Source organism: Hypomesus nipponensis, chromosome 26 (assembly GCF_054491055.1).
Source record: "Hypomesus nipponensis isolate SF chromosome 26, ASM5449105v1, whole genome shotgun sequence".
NCBI lineage: Eukaryota > Metazoa > Chordata > Actinopteri > Osmeriformes > Osmeridae > Hypomesus > Hypomesus nipponensis.
The window spans coordinates 123,342-139,722 of NC_140386.1; the positions used below are offsets into that span (position 1 = coordinate 123,342).

Below are 16,381 nucleotides of genomic sequence, written 5' to 3' on the forward strand. Positions count from 1 at the left end.
GTCAAAGTTGAAGGTGTCCATTTGACTATTACAAGGTTCATTGCTTATACCTTGTGTCTTTGTCTTGGCTTTGAAGTGGAGGCCCTAGGCTCAGGGGGAGGAAGACGTTCCTATTCCTGCTGAGTTTAACACCATAGCAATTTAATCAATTGAGTCATATTTGAAATGAGCACTTTAAGGACTCGTGTCTTATGTTGAGACCACCACCATTAGTAAGTTATCACAGACACTTCAATCACAGCCACACGTTCACACACTCTCACCATCTGTGTTGCAAGTGGTAAATACAACTCAAAAGTGTACCCCCAAAATGTGCAAGCAGACACAGTTTCCTGATCATCTAGGACCTGGATGAGAAAGTAAATGGTATATTGGATCAATATTTAGCAACCACATATGGCATACATACTGGCGTATGACTATTAGTTTCACTGTTACCTCTGTATGGCACAGTGGGACGACAGTCACTGCAGAGAACAGTAATACATTTCACTCCTACAATATTCATAAATAATTGTTGAATGAACATGGTCACATAGATTAGGCTACTTGAAACATACATATGCCTGGGCTTCCAACCTGCTGCCACCAGGGTCTGAAGAAATGCCCCCTTCCATCATGGGGTGACCCTGATAGATATCCTAAAAAAGGGACAAATTCAGGCAATTCAGACTTGTACTTGTTGGCCTTAAAATATGTACAAGTATTGGCTTACCGTTTTGAATTCTGGTTTTATTTTTTATTTGCTCCCACAATCGTTTGCCACTGCAGGGTTGCCACTGCAGGGTTGCAACTGAAATAATACAGCAACAAAAGTTTAACGTTGTGGAATGCACACATGTAATTATGATCACATCTTCAATAAGTCATGTATCTTACGCATTTACAGCTGCTATTTTCTGACAGATTGGCTGCAGCGACTTTGTTGAATTTTGACTATATTATATGTTGCCGGGTGGTGATTTAGTTGTAGCACCCGGTCATTTTAGCTTCTGGCTGAATGCGTGTGTATGTAAATGACTAGAAAATGACAAATGTATTTATATATATTTTGTTGTGGACCTTAGGGGTACATTTTGAGTTGTTTGTTTCGGCCACTGGGGGGTGGTGTCGCGAACCAGGTGCTGACGCGGTGCATCTTGGTCGTTCTTTCTTTTCTTTTTCGTCCTAACATGGAAGCAGCACCTTTGAAAACTGCGGGAGTAAATCGTGTAGACATCTAGGTAAATGTTGTAATACTGTTTCAAATATGTATGTTAAAAGGTTTGAATTATACCTGTTTATCTTTTACTGGATGATGTTTTGTGTTCATTATATATTTTTGGATAGATGTCTATGGATTCGTATGTGGCGGCTAACGCCAGTGTTTCCGTGACTGTATATTTATATTGTTTTGTTTTCTTTGTCAGTGTTCCTGAGTCCACTGCCGTATAGTTTTTTTTGTGTTATTTTGTTTTACATCATTTCTTGGGGTGTGCTTCCTGCCAAAGCTACAGTTAATAAACGAACCCGAGAAAAGTATTTGTTTGTCCTGTGTCGGTCTCAGTTCGGCAGGCTACATATATGTCTGTATTCCTGATATGATTGTATTACAATATTTCACGCAAGAGGAGCAGACAAAGTTTGTAAGATTGTCTGCTCCTCCTTCGTGAAATATGCGGCTCTTGTTTCGTCCATGTTTGCGATTGGACATACGGTGCAAACACCGCCCCTTTATGTGAACGCGCACGTCTCTAGATTGGAAAGATCTGGGTTGAGTTAGAGAATTGATAACCGCTGTCGTAGTACCGCTTATCGTGACTGCAATTGTTACGGTGCGTTCACACTGCAGACATTTTTACCGCTCTGCACCGCTGGCCTTCCCACAGTGCTCCACGCTCGGGGGCGTGTTAAAAAAGTTAATAAAGAGTTGTAGTTCTCCAGTAAGGTCACTGTTGAAGTTTGTGTAAAACGGTGTAATGGACAAGTGCGCAGACTTGGGTTCATGTATTTACAATAGCGATCATTATTGATATATAGGTGCTCATGTCTTGATCAAAATACAGCTTTTACACAACATGATGCAAGGAATCAGATACGCTGACGAGATGTTGCATGATCGTGTCAACTAGGCTATAGGCTACAGTACTGTACAGAACTTCAAACATTTTTTCCAGTAACATTCGCTCGGTTAAGGCCACTACACATTTACTGTATGGCTAGCGAGTGACTGCCAACCAGCATTTCAACGTTGAATGTCAATCGTGTGCCGGGTAAACTAGACTACTGTAGCTAGACTAGTAGTATGCGGCTAGCACAGAAGAAAGCTAAGTTACGTACTGTAGCTAGCTAAAGTGACGAGACTGAATTTAACACACCAGGGACATCGACAACCTCGGCAACCCTGTGCCAGTTATACATGTTTTGTTAACGTCTCTTTAATCGTATAGAGGCGTATAAAACAAGACTGAGTGCGTAGACACACATACGATGAGTTGCTCTTTCATCTTGAACTTGTCAAACCTAGAAATGTTTACCATGACAAACAGTTGCTACGTTACAAGAAACAAGAAACCAACCCGATTGGCCAATGCTAGCGTTTTCACGCTCCTCATTTACATAAAGTTGAGAAAATCCAACTTTCGCCGCCCCGCTCGCCTTCCCACAATACCCTACGCGAGCGGCAACGCCCCGCTCGCCTTCCCACAATGCCCTACGCGGGCATCAACGCCTGGTTTCATTGAAAATGAATTGGAAGCCGACGCCCCGCTCTACCAGCCCCGCTGCAGTGTGAACGCACCGTAAGGCTTTGCGTAGCCGGGTAACTGAAAGTAATCCAGAGCATGTTGATCTTGATTCGTAGTACAGGCCCCTGCATACTTTCACCGATTCCTAAAATTTTTGTATCAAAACGTTCAGCTCCTTCAGTAGATGATGGCTATGACTTCTGGTATTTCTCACTTTCATACGTTTTAAATAATTAAGGTTTTTGTGCAAATTAAACATTTAACTCCTTCTTGATTTTTATGATTGAGCAGCAACTAAATTGTCAACAAATTCCTCTGACGTTCATATAGTTTAACTTACAGAAAAAAGTTATACCTTAAAAAGTAGGAAAACTTGTCCTCTTTTAGCCAATGTAACTACTAAAGAGCTCACATTTACAGATTTTCAGCTTTGAGCCTTGAAGCGAGAGCAGCCTTTCAAATTCTGTCACTAACTTCAATGGAGAGGTGGGTAAAATTCGTCAGAGAATTTCGAAAGTAGACGTGTTTTTAAACTGCCGGTAGAGTCGTATTTTCACACACAGACATATAAAGGACATCGCTGGTTTCGGCATAGTCTTGGGTCTAGGAAAATATCCTCATTTTTTGGATTGGACGTATTGGTTTGCGTCTAGGTTAACTTGTTTGAGGTGTGGATGCTAGCTAAATGTGTCATTCTCTCTGCCCATCTCGTTAGCGAGTACAGCTGCTCCATTGCACTGGCAACCAAACAGACATGCACCATGAAAGCAGAATTGGGTAACGTTTTGGAAACTGCAAAAAGAGTTGTATTTCTGACCGCACAGACACATAAAGGATATCAATGGCTTCGGCAGTCTTAGGACGTATAGTTTTGCGTCTAGGTTAACTTGTTTGAGGTGTGGATGCTAGGCAAATTTCTGTTATTCTCGACGAACCAATAAAGTTCATCATTCATCAAACCCGATTACTAGCAATTGTCGGTTTATGCCAATAATACAATTACTCCGTTTACATGTGTAATTAGTTCAGTCAAGACAATCACGTATTAGATTTGAGCATTTATTGTTACATGACATGGACATGTAGATTTTACTTTGGCGGAGTGGATGATCTAAGGGAAGCACTCCCTGCCTCCTCGATGCAACACATACATACATGACATATGAGGCAGGGAGCAATAGAGATATAATCCCCCTGTTGGATAGACATAGCATGGGGGAGAAGGGGAGGGTGGCAGCAGCACTGATCATACAACGACCGGGGTGAGTGTGAGCATATCCGTCTTAGACGCCTTATCGGACGTGGCCCAATGGATATGCGCTGCTAACATGGGTGTGGTAGTGGGTGGAGTAAGGAAGGTGGAGTAAGACGCCTTACGTCCCCGATCACTGACTGACGCGCGCTGCCCGATTGCCCTGCCAGAACTAGCTGCGATTATTTATGCCATTACTCAATAAACACGTCTACATGATTATTTTTCATTAATCGTTGTATGCTCCACGGACGAAACTTGCACCATCATCCTTCTGCAACAAAGTGTCACCGTGTCTTCTTGTATCGGCCCTACTGCTGTATGTTTGAATCCTACTAAGAAAGCCGAGTAAATACACTCAATGGTATGGCTATAATTTCAGATGTTAAAACGATAATATTCTTGTTACGACTAGCTAGCCTACTTCTTCTCCTGTTTCACAGTTCAGCTTTCAGCTTCTCCCGCATTGTAGGCTATTTTCGCTCTTAGCTTTGTTAGATCATGCAGTTCAGCTTTCACACTGCCTCTTTTGTGTGACTCACACATTTTTGAAATTCATTTCAGCTTTCAGCTTGCGGGTATTTTCTCAATTCTGTATTTTCAGCAATAATAAAAAAAAAAAAGGTTCAGCTCCTTCAGGAGATGTGTGCTATGTGTTTTGGTATTTCTTTCTTTTATACTTAAAAAAAAGGTTTTTGTGCAAATTATTCTCCCTTTAAAAGTAATGGTAAATCCTTTCAAATCATTAAAAAAGCTTCCTCCTCTTTCAAACTTAACTACTTCAGCATACTTTCAGATATATGGAGGACCAAACCTGCCATATTTACAAATGAATGAATGAATAAATAAATGTCCACATCCATGCATTTAGACAGAAATAAACGAATATATATATTAATTAATGCACAATTGTCAATCAATAGTTACATATATTTTACATTTATGTAGGTATTTATTTTGTATTCATTTATGTATTGATTTATTGATTTATTTATTAATTCATTCATTTATATATTCATTTATGTATTCATTTATTTATTCATTCATTCATTGTTCCCAATATGATAATGAGAGGTGGCCAGTAGGCGTGGAAACTGATGTTCAGACATTGCAATCAATCCAGAGCCATAGATTCAATCTAGCTAACGCCTGGGACACACTGGCTGCGAAGCGCCCTGGAGCGCCACAATATACTACGAATGGCGCGATGCTGTTCACACTAGACGCGCATTTCTCCACGCCGGTCACCAAGCCTTTCACCTTTTCTGAGATTTTCTTTTCTACATGTAAATCTGACATGTACATAAACATGGCATAGGCTACAGGCTATTTAGGCAACTTGTTGCTCCAACAATAACCGTCGCAACGGCATCCCATTCCCAACATAACGTGGCAACGTTTGGCTTTTGTTGCCGTAGTCTTTGTAAAATATGTGCTATGGGGCATAGAACTCCATTTAGGACTAAGCTACTTTTCATCTTCGATGATTAACTTTGTGTCGTCAATCTTCACAAATTTCTCTTCTGCTTGATTGGGGGCTATATGCCAGATTGTCTATCTCGCTCTTACACACAGGACAAATATGTTGGTTTGACAATCAACAAGGATTTTTAATTTTTAAATGTTTACGTTTTTATCGGGGTAAACACATGGTTGGCCGGTCAGCGTAGTGAAGTTGGGTGTTAAGTGATAGCCCACAACTAACATAGTAAAATCTTTATAACATGTTTGTTTATCCAAATATCATATATGGTGAATTAAATCTTTGTTTTCAACAAGGTCGGCCAGCCTGTCCATGTAGGCTATGTTGTCCATGACAGCAAGGATGGATGTAAGGCTACATAATCGAATACAAAGCGTGGAAAACGATTAGCCAATGGTGTGTCAAATACCGCCTACCTATTTTGATTGACACATCTCATTAACATATTGAGAAGAAGAAATACAGGAATGAATGAATGAATAAATGAATGAACACATGAATTAATAAATGAATGAATACATGAATGAATAAATGAATAAATAAATGAATACACAAATAAATACATAAATACATGTGAATTATAAGGTAATATTGATTGACAATTGTGCATTAATTAGTACATGTATTCATTTGTTTATGTCTAAATGCATGGATGTGGACATTTATTTATTCATTCATTCATTTTTTAATATGGCAGGTTTGGTCCTCCATACAGATAGAGACACCATTCAACCTTTTAAATGTTCACAAGACATTCAGCTTATAACTTTCCACAAAATTCTCACTATTTTCAGCTTTTTTAGCATGGTCAGCTAGCCTCATTCAGGTTTTCAGCATTCTCACTGCTGTTTCGCAGGAACAGACTTTTCTAGTTATTATTCTTTTTGCCCCCCTAAAACATTGTCATTATTTGGACTATATAGACAAACTAGGTGTCAAACGTTTCGTCTTGGTAGCGATTGAGTTGCTTGTATTTGGATTCCGTTGCACAGTTTAGGAGGTTACAACGTTTTTGTGGCGACAAAATGGCTTTTGTCGACGAACGGTAATCTGTGCAAGCTACGTCACCATGTCAACACACGTTAGCAACGACGCATGGATACAACGTGATAGATACTTTCTAGCTCGCAAATTGGAGCTTGGATTACGAGTGAAAAATACCACCCACAAAAAATCACAACCATTTGGCTTTGTAGAGAAAGCAATTTCGAGTGGAACTGCAATCTCGCATTTTTTATTTAGATCGTGACAGTCTTTGAAATTTGAGCGAGTGCAGGTCGCCCGTGAGACCGCCTCGTCTTTTAGGCGGCAGCCATGCTTGAAAGCGTCATAGTAGTATTTTTTGTAGCTAGCTAATTTTATAGTTCAATTTTACACGAAAAAACTGAAAGAGGGAAATGTTATGACAATATGACTATTGTGAAAACAGCCAGGTGGTGAGATTTTAATATAGATTGCTGTAAAAACGTTGATTTGTTTGCTACGTGAGAGCCTGTCAGCCTCCATTGACGATTGCGGCAGCAACAACAGTGTTGTCAACAGTGTTGTCACTCAGTCAACTGTCAATCTGCGTCTGGTGAGTATTTTCTGAATTTCGTACCAGGGTCAATTCTAGATCTAAATGGACAGCAGTGTTTTAAAGATATGGCGATTGCGAAGACAGCCAGTGGGTCAGCTTAGTTTGTTATTTGTGTAAAACTTGGAATTTGAGTGAGACTGCGTCTTGTTTTGACGTTAGCCACAGAGTAACAGACTCGGCTCTACACTTGCAGTGTAGTAGGCTACAGTACTGTCTTCAATGCCACAGTTATAGGTCAACTTTATTATGTCTTATTACATGGCTGTTCTTAGTGCTGTAGAATGCTCCATTCACTTGAATGGGGCTTCCCAACGTTCTGCGGTGAACAATTTTCTCTTTGACCGCTGTCAAGGGAAGTGGCCTTTTTGCCTCGGATTCACGTCTTTCGTAGCACTCCGCAAGTAGTCCGGTAACTTTTCAACCCCAGCGTACTCTGTTGCTTAGCGACGTCAGCTGATTTGAAGCCTAAATAATGCTCAAAGTCTATGAAGTTCAAGTCTTTGGCAAACTATTTCTCTGCCAATCAACAATACGAATGGTAACAAATACATTGTACAAAGACACACTGTGTTAAGTTATTTTTGTTGGCAAGTAGCCGTGTACAGCGGCGTAACAATGACTTGGCGGCCAGAGTGCAGATCTCACCAACGGGCCCCTTAACCGACCTATCGTCAGGCGAAATTATTGTGTGGATCTTGGAGAGGCGCATGGAAATGTATTTATTATCAGTGTTGCGTTTGAACACGTTCATGAACTCGCTCATAATTTTGGTGAACGTGAACTGAACGTAGCCTACTATATTAGGCTACTGCCCGATGAACGATACTGTGCAGTGGACGCACTCATTCTGGTGTCTGTGAATGGCACGTTCACTCTTTTTAATTTAGTTTAATAAGGTGCCAGATTTCTAGAGACTTACAGGCTAAAAACACACCGTTAACAGTCTTGTGTCCAGGGTTACCCAACCTGTCAATTGCTGCATGTGCTTTCTTTCTTTCTTCTACTGTCTATGCATGGCAAGTGTGAAAACGCAGAATTGCGTAGAGGCAGAGAGCGGTATTGCAGACGGCAGCCACATATTGAAAAAAAGAACTGAACTCACATAGTTCATTATTTGGAGCTTTGAACTTAGTTCAACATTTTGAATTATGAACTATGAACTGAACTAGTTCATGTAGAAAGTGAACTTTCCCAACACTGCTTTTACAATACACATTGTGAATTGATTGGTGAATGTTTGATTTTATTTTTGTATATACTAGATCAACGTTTAGCCTATCTAGCTTTAGCTATTTTCCAACAACATCCTGTTTTCAGTATCTAACCTGGCTGCTGCCTTATGCCTATACGTGCATTAATGATGTTTAATAGCCATGTCTAAATGCTTTCAATAGGCTATACCAGACAGTAAACGTTAGCCTACCCTGGTGGCTGAGTTTCACTCATTGCTGTTGGGCTGGGGGTCAGACGTAGCGTCCTCTTGAACACCTCACCACAAATCCAAATGAAGATAATTCTGCTCTTTGTGTTTGTGCTGCTTCCTGCAGCCACTTTTGTGTTTTTGAAAGAAGGGCATGATGGGGTAGCCTACTTACCGCGATTACTCAACACGCAATGCAACACAACAGGATGGCAAACGATCACAACGTGTGGGTGGGCTATAGAATCGTTGAGAACATATTACCCAGACAATATTACTTAATAAAAACAAGATTTGTTTCATTCAGCGAAAGGCAAATGAGGCCAAATGAATTATTTGCTGTTGTTAAGACTGACTATTGTTAAAATGTTTATTGGGCAGATGAGAATAACCATAATTGAGAAATGTTTGCGAATTGATCGGAGTGGTTCATATGTTAACCTTTCTGTGATTTACACGGAGCGAGGGGCCCAGTTCTTCAGGTAGAGTTCTCACTTGAGATCGAGGACGGGCCCCCTTTCGCCACGGGCCCTAGTGCAGCTGCACTCCCTATAGTTACGCCACTGGCCGTGTAATAAGCGGGATAATGTATAGAACGCCGGTCATTATCGGGGAAATAAGCCCCTTCATGGCGAAACAAAACTGGAGAAAACTGTGCTTTGCGTCGTGCCTAACAACTCCCCTTACCTGTTCTAAAATCAGCGCAAACCACGGCCTCTTGGGGCTTATTGCTTAATTATCCCTTACAAAAGAAAAGAAACATTCTAATTTCCTGCGCTTTCAAACAATCAGTGGAGAGTGGATAGCAACGGCAGCTAGCTTGCCTCTAGCAAACTGCTTTTGAATTAGTCATGTCCCCCTAAATTAATATCAAACTTATTTACGTTTTGGGAGGCTTATTTTCAGTTAGCAGACGGAATCGCAATTACATCTGAAATACTGCCAGTGACAACGTTGTTACAGTAGCTTGTTTCAAAGGGTGTTCTTAATGAATTATGCAATATGAGTAGGATAAATGCTTGAAAATATCACTAGAAGGGAAAACGGACCCACCTGCATCTGAAGCAAGCAAACACACCCTACAATTTCCTCAGAAATTGTACCCTCTCTTGTTCAACTTTTATTTTATCCTCAACATATGAAATCTCCATGTCTGTTATAAATCAACTCGGTCTGTGCACAATGTAAATGAAAACTTGTCATTTGTTTTTATATACATGCATTGTGCTGAAATTTAACATTCAATCTACTTTCTTGTTTTCTTTATTCAGTGAAATACATTGGTATATAGCTGCCTATCTATGTTACAGCCTGAAAAGGGGAGATATCAATGAAGACTCTTGGACACGATGCATCCCTTCTGGCAGCTGCATTGAGAATCTGTACTATTTTCAAAATGATTTACATAGTTACAAAAGTTCTTTACATTCCAAAGTCAACTTGCTAATCTAATGTTCTTATTCTCTTCCAGTAATCTTTTACAAGTAAATAAACAATAAATTGTAATTTCTTACTCTTTTCTTAAACAGGTCAAATCAAATGTGACAGTATTCATAAAGACGATCTTTTCGTCAATAAACAAGTTAAATTATAAAACATATGTACTGGGGACAACCACAGAGATGTTGCAAAACATTACCAGTCATTTGTCTCCTCTATTCCTTGTTACCAACTATGGTTAATTCAGAAATGAACACACAACCACAAGTCGTTAATCAAACACGTACACATTGTCAATATTAACCATACACATTGATAACCTCATACTCCGTATGTCTTACTGAGCTAAACGCTATCAAAATGCGTACAACGCGTGTTATCCTCATGCCGCTGTGTACAGAGTATAGCTAGGTGCGTTACCGTCTCAGCTGGTCACATGGTCTGTCCACACTGAGGAAGTCACATGGTCTGTCCACATCACTGAGGAAGTCACATGGTCTGTTCACATCAATGAGGAAGTCACATGGTCTGTCCACGGTGAGGAAGTCACATGGTCTGTCCACATCACCGAGGAAAGGTGCGTTCGACATGGACTGACTTTGTGCAGCGCTGCAGCCGGTCGGCTGACTTGAAACAGTAAATTCTGGTTAGACTTTTTGTCCGACTTGAGACGGCGCCGAGGATAGGTCACTATGACGTCGCCATCAAAGTACTGTGAGATCGATTCGAGAACTGAGCGCACTTTCTCAAGAGCAACTGCACGGGTTCTAATGACGACACAGCTATTTCATGATTGGCCAGACTCACGCACGACAACTTTGAGGAGTGTTTTGTAATTATTCTGACACCTTCAGTTTTGCCAATGCTCAAATCCGGACCAAAGAGTTTAATTGAATACAAAATTTACGGAAGAAAGGGTTTTACCCCGCCTCTTCACTAACGGAAAGACTACGTTTAATTATAAATAAAGTAAAGTAAGCAAAAAGCGTTTATTCGGCCGTGACTGACGTCAACGCAGCAAACCACGAGAAGCTGAAATGTCAGACTTAACAGAGACGTTTTCAACTCCTCCCCGACTGCAAGCGGCTACTCTCGCCGGTTGTTTCATGCAGCCGCAGTCCATGTCGAATGCACTTAATGTCACATGGTCTGTCCACGGTGAGGAAGTCACATGGTCCGTCCACATCACTGAGGAAGTCACATGGTCCGTCCACATCACTGAGGAAGTCACATGGTCCGTCCACATCACTGAGGAAGTGACATGGTCCGTCCGCATCACTGAGGAAGTCACATGGTCCGTCCACATCACTGAGGAAGTCACATGGTCTGTCCACATCACTGAGGAAGTCACATGGTCTGTCGTCACTGAGGCTGTTGTGAAGAAGGGACACCAGCGCCTCTTCTTCTCGAGACGGCAGAGGAAATTTGGAATGAACCATCACATCCTCACGCTGTTCTTCACCAGCACTGTGGAGAACCTCCTGACTGGCTGCATCGCTCTCTGGTACGGCAACAGCACTGCCCTCAACTGCATATATGTGTTGTGTATTTTATTGTACCTGTGTATTGTCTATACATATTGTAATTTGTTAGGTGTATATATCGTAGGTCATTTGTTAGGTGTGTATTGTATATTGTAGATGTGTAGATTGCGTTGTGTGTATAAAAGATCATGTTGTTATAATTGTTATATATTGCTTATTTGCCTGTACCTGCGCCCACGACTTTCAGCCTCTGTTGCAGTCCTGTATGGTTGAGTGACAATAAAAGGGTGTGATTTGATTTTGATATGATTAAAGGCGCCTCCCTATGGAAATAAAAACCGAGTAACTGCTTCTTTTCAATCATCTGTTTAATTTATCAGGGATAAACAGGCATTTTGTAAAACATTGTGATCCACAGTCGTTTTGTTTGCGGTTATATGGTTTGACTGGAGTTTTACATTTGTGCAATTTAGCAGACGCTTTTATCCAAAGCGACTACCAAGAGAGTTTTTAATCATACAGGTAAAAAGAAAACAATTATATACTTTGTCAACATCATCTTCTCATATTTTTGGTCCGGTTTTGAGTTACTTCCTTTCTAAATGCACTGGATTCTTCTGTTGACTTTCTTTAATGTATGACTTTATTTACTGTAATACTTAAAAAGGTTAAGTCTTCTTTTCTATGTCAGTCCATAGATGTTGATTTGGGCTCATAGTATGTGGTTCAAAAGCAATCTCGGACAGGCCTGTGCCGATATGTGGAAGTGAGTGTCACCTTTTGAACGTAGCAAGCAAAGCCAGTGATAAGCTCTGAACTAAATCTTTGTTGGATAAACTGTTGCGCTACGCTGTTATTAGGCTACCTTAAATTCCTGCCGTCTATTACTATTACCAATTATGCCATATCAATTTAAGTCAATTTGTGGTAGAGGCAGTTTAAATGTTTGATGGACGAATGTCGCTGGTAGTTTCCCATGATTACAATTTTCAAACATGTAGGCAGCTTATATGAATGGACAGTATAAGCTATGGTTTATATGAATGACCCATACTGTGCATCATAAAATGTATCTAGTTGGTATTATCATTGATTTCCACGTCTAAATGTATGTTATTAACAGTAGGCTACCCTCATCAATATTCAGTTTCTGTGTACAGTTGTTATGGTTTTGACAAGAACCATGACGCATCAATAACTGTGATGTCACAATGTCTTAATTTTCCATGATGTCATTCCATTCTGAAGTACTAAAGTAAAAGCTTCTTTTCGTCCTCTTCACAACAGCACCAGCATTGTAGAAAACCGTATCTGCAATAATTATCAGTAAACTGTATGGAAGTTATTTAGATATCTTTTTATAGACATTTTGATTGCCAATGTCATTCTTTAGGTAAATGACTGTTTCACCAAAATGGACAGTGAAGATGAACATGATGAGATTCAGGTAATATTACACAGTAGGAATTGATTTAAATCTGCTATTGCTGAATACTTAATATGTTAAAGATTAAGTAACCAATGCTTATTCAAAATGTAATGTGTCTGTAAAGAAAAGAAAAAGGCTCAGAAGTCATTATTTGAGTGACATTTTGGAGACGATTATTCAGTGTTAATAGTTTCAAATGTTGAATTCAGGAGGAGAACACGAAAATGCGTGTGCTAGTTTGTGAGCTGGAGAACATTCTCAGTGAAATGCAAGCATACGAACGTCGTTTGTCAGAGCTGTTTGACGGAAAGGTATGAATGACAACAGCATTCGTTTCTGTCCTTAGCCTCTCTCATGACACTGAGCAGATTTAGTTTGGTGACTAAAATATCTTTCAATTGGATTCTTCAATTTCAATTCTGGTCAATTGGATCTCCTTATCTCTTTCTCTCTCCGTGAAGATCACAGTGGAGGGTCTGGACACGTTCCTCCAAAAGATCCGGTCTGCGGCAGCTCAGGATGTGAGGACATGCCTCTCTCCGGCCTTGAAAGGCCTTCCTATTATGGCAACAGGGAGCATGAAGAGCACTTCCACATCATCGTGTGGACAAACTGAACCAGAGTCTTTAGCCCTGGCCATGCCCGACTTCACCATGGGAGCTGAGGTCCTGGTCCCAGGCATGATGACCTGTTCCCTGAAGCACCTGCTGGAGAAGCCCGGAGAGATGGTCCAGCAGTCTCTGGCTAAGTTAACCACACAACTCAGTAACCTGGGCCTTGTCTCTGTTGTGGGAAAGAAGGCTGTGGCAGCCACTTGTGAAATCTATAATCTAGTCATGAGAGTGGTTTCCATCTTCCTGTCCCATTGTGGCACCTGCTCCAGGCACTTGTTGATCTCAGTTACAGGCATGATTGCACGGGACAACATGGCCGCTGTGCTTCGGTGCTTCACGGAAACAGCCAAGACCTTCAACCAAAGGGGCTTCAACAGCACCGTCTTCCAGTTGAAGCCTGTGGTCCAGGCGGTGGTGACCTATCTGGGAAAGATATACCAAAGCAAAATGGCTGCTGCCTTCAAGTACCAGCTACCCCTGGCTGATGATTATTCCTCGGAGCTTGAGGAGTTTTGTGGGAAGATCGAGGCACCCATCATTGTTGAGGAAGTCCCCAGTGAGCTCCTGGAGAAGGTGGTGGACTCAGGGCAGAAAAGATATCTGGCTGACCTCTCTTACTGTCACGGGCCTATCCTGGCCAAACAGATGGTATGAACCTAGACATATCTAAAGTTATTTTACCGGCCTTGTCATGTTCAATGTTCATATTGCAACATGTTTTATGTTTACGTTGTTTTTTTAAGAATGAAGAGCTTGCTGCAGCTGGATACATCATTTATTATGATGATCCTGATGAACTCCTGGAGAAGACAGAGAAGAAGTCGGTGGAAAAGGGATCCCTGGCTGCTGTCTCTGAACGTCTTTCCCTGGCCTTACTGCCTCCTGGTGCCATACAACTTGTGGCAACTGGACACATCGCTGATGTCCGTGCTGAAAAAGCTCTGGTGAAGGCTGAATCCAAGGAGTGGGTTATGGACGGCCTGAAAACTGCAGCTTGCAAAGTTGTGGAGGACCTCATAGCAGCAGCCAATAAAGCGGTTGGCATTGACACTCCCCTTAATACTGAGGTGAGAAATAATTACCTCAACATGGCAGAGTCAACCTTCCCATTTTATGTTGGGTTTGTAGTGTTTTTCGTTGAACAGCTATATTTAACTGGTTTCCTACAACTTTTTACAGATCTCTCAGACCGAGAAGGTTGCCCTCATCACTGGCAAGGCTAAGTCTCAGTTTACTACTGAAGATGTTCCTGATGAACTCCTGGAGAAGACAGAGAAGAAGTTGGTGGAAAAGGGATCCCCGGCTGCTGTGTCTGAACGTCTTTCCCTGGCCTTACTGCCTCCCGAAGCCATACAGCTTGTGGCAACTGGACACGGTGCTGAAAAAGCCTTCATGAAGGCTGAAGCCAAGGAGCTGGTGATGGCTGGCCTGAAGACTGCAGCTTCCAAAGTTGTGGAGGACCTCATAGCAGCTGCAGTAGAGATGGTTCACATGACCACTCCCCTGGATACCCAGGTCTGGCATCATTCATCAAAGCTTACTTTGCTGTTCAGACAACAGTACATATAACTTAAGTCTTTACACTGATTTGCTGTTTACAGATCTCTCAGACACGGAAGGTAGCCCTCATCAATGGGAAGTCTGAGATTGCTGCTGAGGATGTTCTAAATGAACTCCTGGAGAAGGTTGTGAAAGAGTCGAAGAAGAAGAGATCCCTGGCCCTGATGTCTGTCTCTGACTGCCCCCCCTTGGCCACTCAGCTTCCTCAGGTAAGAGACAATATGGGTTAAGATTTTCTAAGGTTTGTGCACCTTGCTCTTTTTTACGAAACGCCATTTTCACCTTTTGATGTTTTTACACATGTTCATTTCTGTGTCTCTGTCTTCAGCTCACCGATCTTGTTCCTGAGCAGTGCAGTGGAGAGGCTGCAAAGTGTGCTGGTGAGTTATTCAAAGCTTCACGATGGCCTCCTTTTGGCCTCCATTACCTTAGTTTGAAATGCATGAAACGAATTCAGTGATGTATGCTGTTTTTATTCAGCAGATGAAGACAGACAGATGAAGAAGAAGAATGAGAAGAAGAAGAAGAAGGGAATCCGTGCATTCTTCAGAGGGCTTTGGAAGAGGATGATATGTTCCTCTGGAATTCCAAAGGATGACTGAGGCCCTGTCACCTAGGAGTGTCTGTGCCCCTACAAGCAACACACAAAGTATATTGTGAATCCAAAATAAAACAGTTATTGGCATTTCCAAGAAGTTGTGATCCATGCAGAGATGTATACACAGGTCAAAAAGTACTGGGGCTAAATGTGTAGCGGGCTCCAGGATTGTAAATGAATCTTGCATCATGAACATAGTCTATAGTATAATTCAACTTTTATTTTATCCTCAACATATGAAATCTCCATGTCTGGTATAAATCAAATCGGTCTGTGCACAGTGTAAATGAAAACTTGTCATTTGTTTTTATATACATGCATTGTGCTGAAATTGAACATTCAATCTACTTTCATGTTTTCTTTATTCAGTGAAATACATTGGTGTATAGCTGCCTATCTATGTTACAGCCTGAAAGGGGGAGATATCAATGAAGACTCTTGGACACGATGCATCCCTTCTGGCAGCTGCATTGAGAATCTGTATTATTTTCTAAATGATTTACATAGTTACAAAAGTTCTTTACATTCCAAAGTCAACTTGCTAATCTAATGTTCTTATTCTCTTCCTGTAATCTTTTACAGGTAAATAAACAAAAATTGTCATTTCTTACTCTTTTCTTAAACAGGTCAAATCAAATGTGACAGTATTTATAAAGACGATCTATTTGTCAATAAACAAGTTAAATTATAAAACATATGTACTGGGGACAACCACAGAGATATTGCATAACATTACCAGTCATTTGTCTCCTCTATTCCTTGTTACCAACTATGGTTAATTCAGAAATGAACACAC

The 16,381-nt window shown here is 41.0% G+C and overlaps 1 protein-coding gene across 12 annotated transcripts in view; it reads left to right on the plus strand.

The window, feature by feature from the left end:
- LOC146220900 (uncharacterized) overlaps positions 1-16,318 on the plus strand; it is a 70,455-nt gene extending 54,137 nt beyond the window's left edge. For 8 of the 12 annotated variants that reach the window (XM_084693193.1, XM_084693194.1, XM_084693191.1 and 5 more), the window contains 8 exons: positions 12,778-12,831; positions 13,023-13,124; positions 13,275-14,075; positions 14,171-14,494; positions 14,607-14,942; positions 15,029-15,196; positions 15,316-15,367; positions 15,468-16,318. In XM_084693193.1, coding sequence (XP_084549319.1) covers positions 12,778-12,831; positions 13,023-13,124; positions 13,275-14,075; positions 14,171-14,494; positions 14,607-14,942; positions 15,029-15,196; positions 15,316-15,367; positions 15,468-15,589 — 1,959 coding nt within the window. In that variant the 3' untranslated portion in view covers positions 15,590-16,318. Of the gene's footprint in view, positions 1-11,194; positions 12,832-13,022; positions 13,125-13,274; positions 14,076-14,170; positions 14,495-14,606; positions 14,943-15,028; positions 15,197-15,315; positions 15,368-15,467 lie in introns of those variants that run through there. The other 4 variants (XM_084693199.1, XM_084693200.1, XM_084693198.1 and 1 more) reach the window with 3 other exon arrangements.
- The last annotated feature ends 63 nt before the right edge of the window (positions 16,319-16,381 follow it).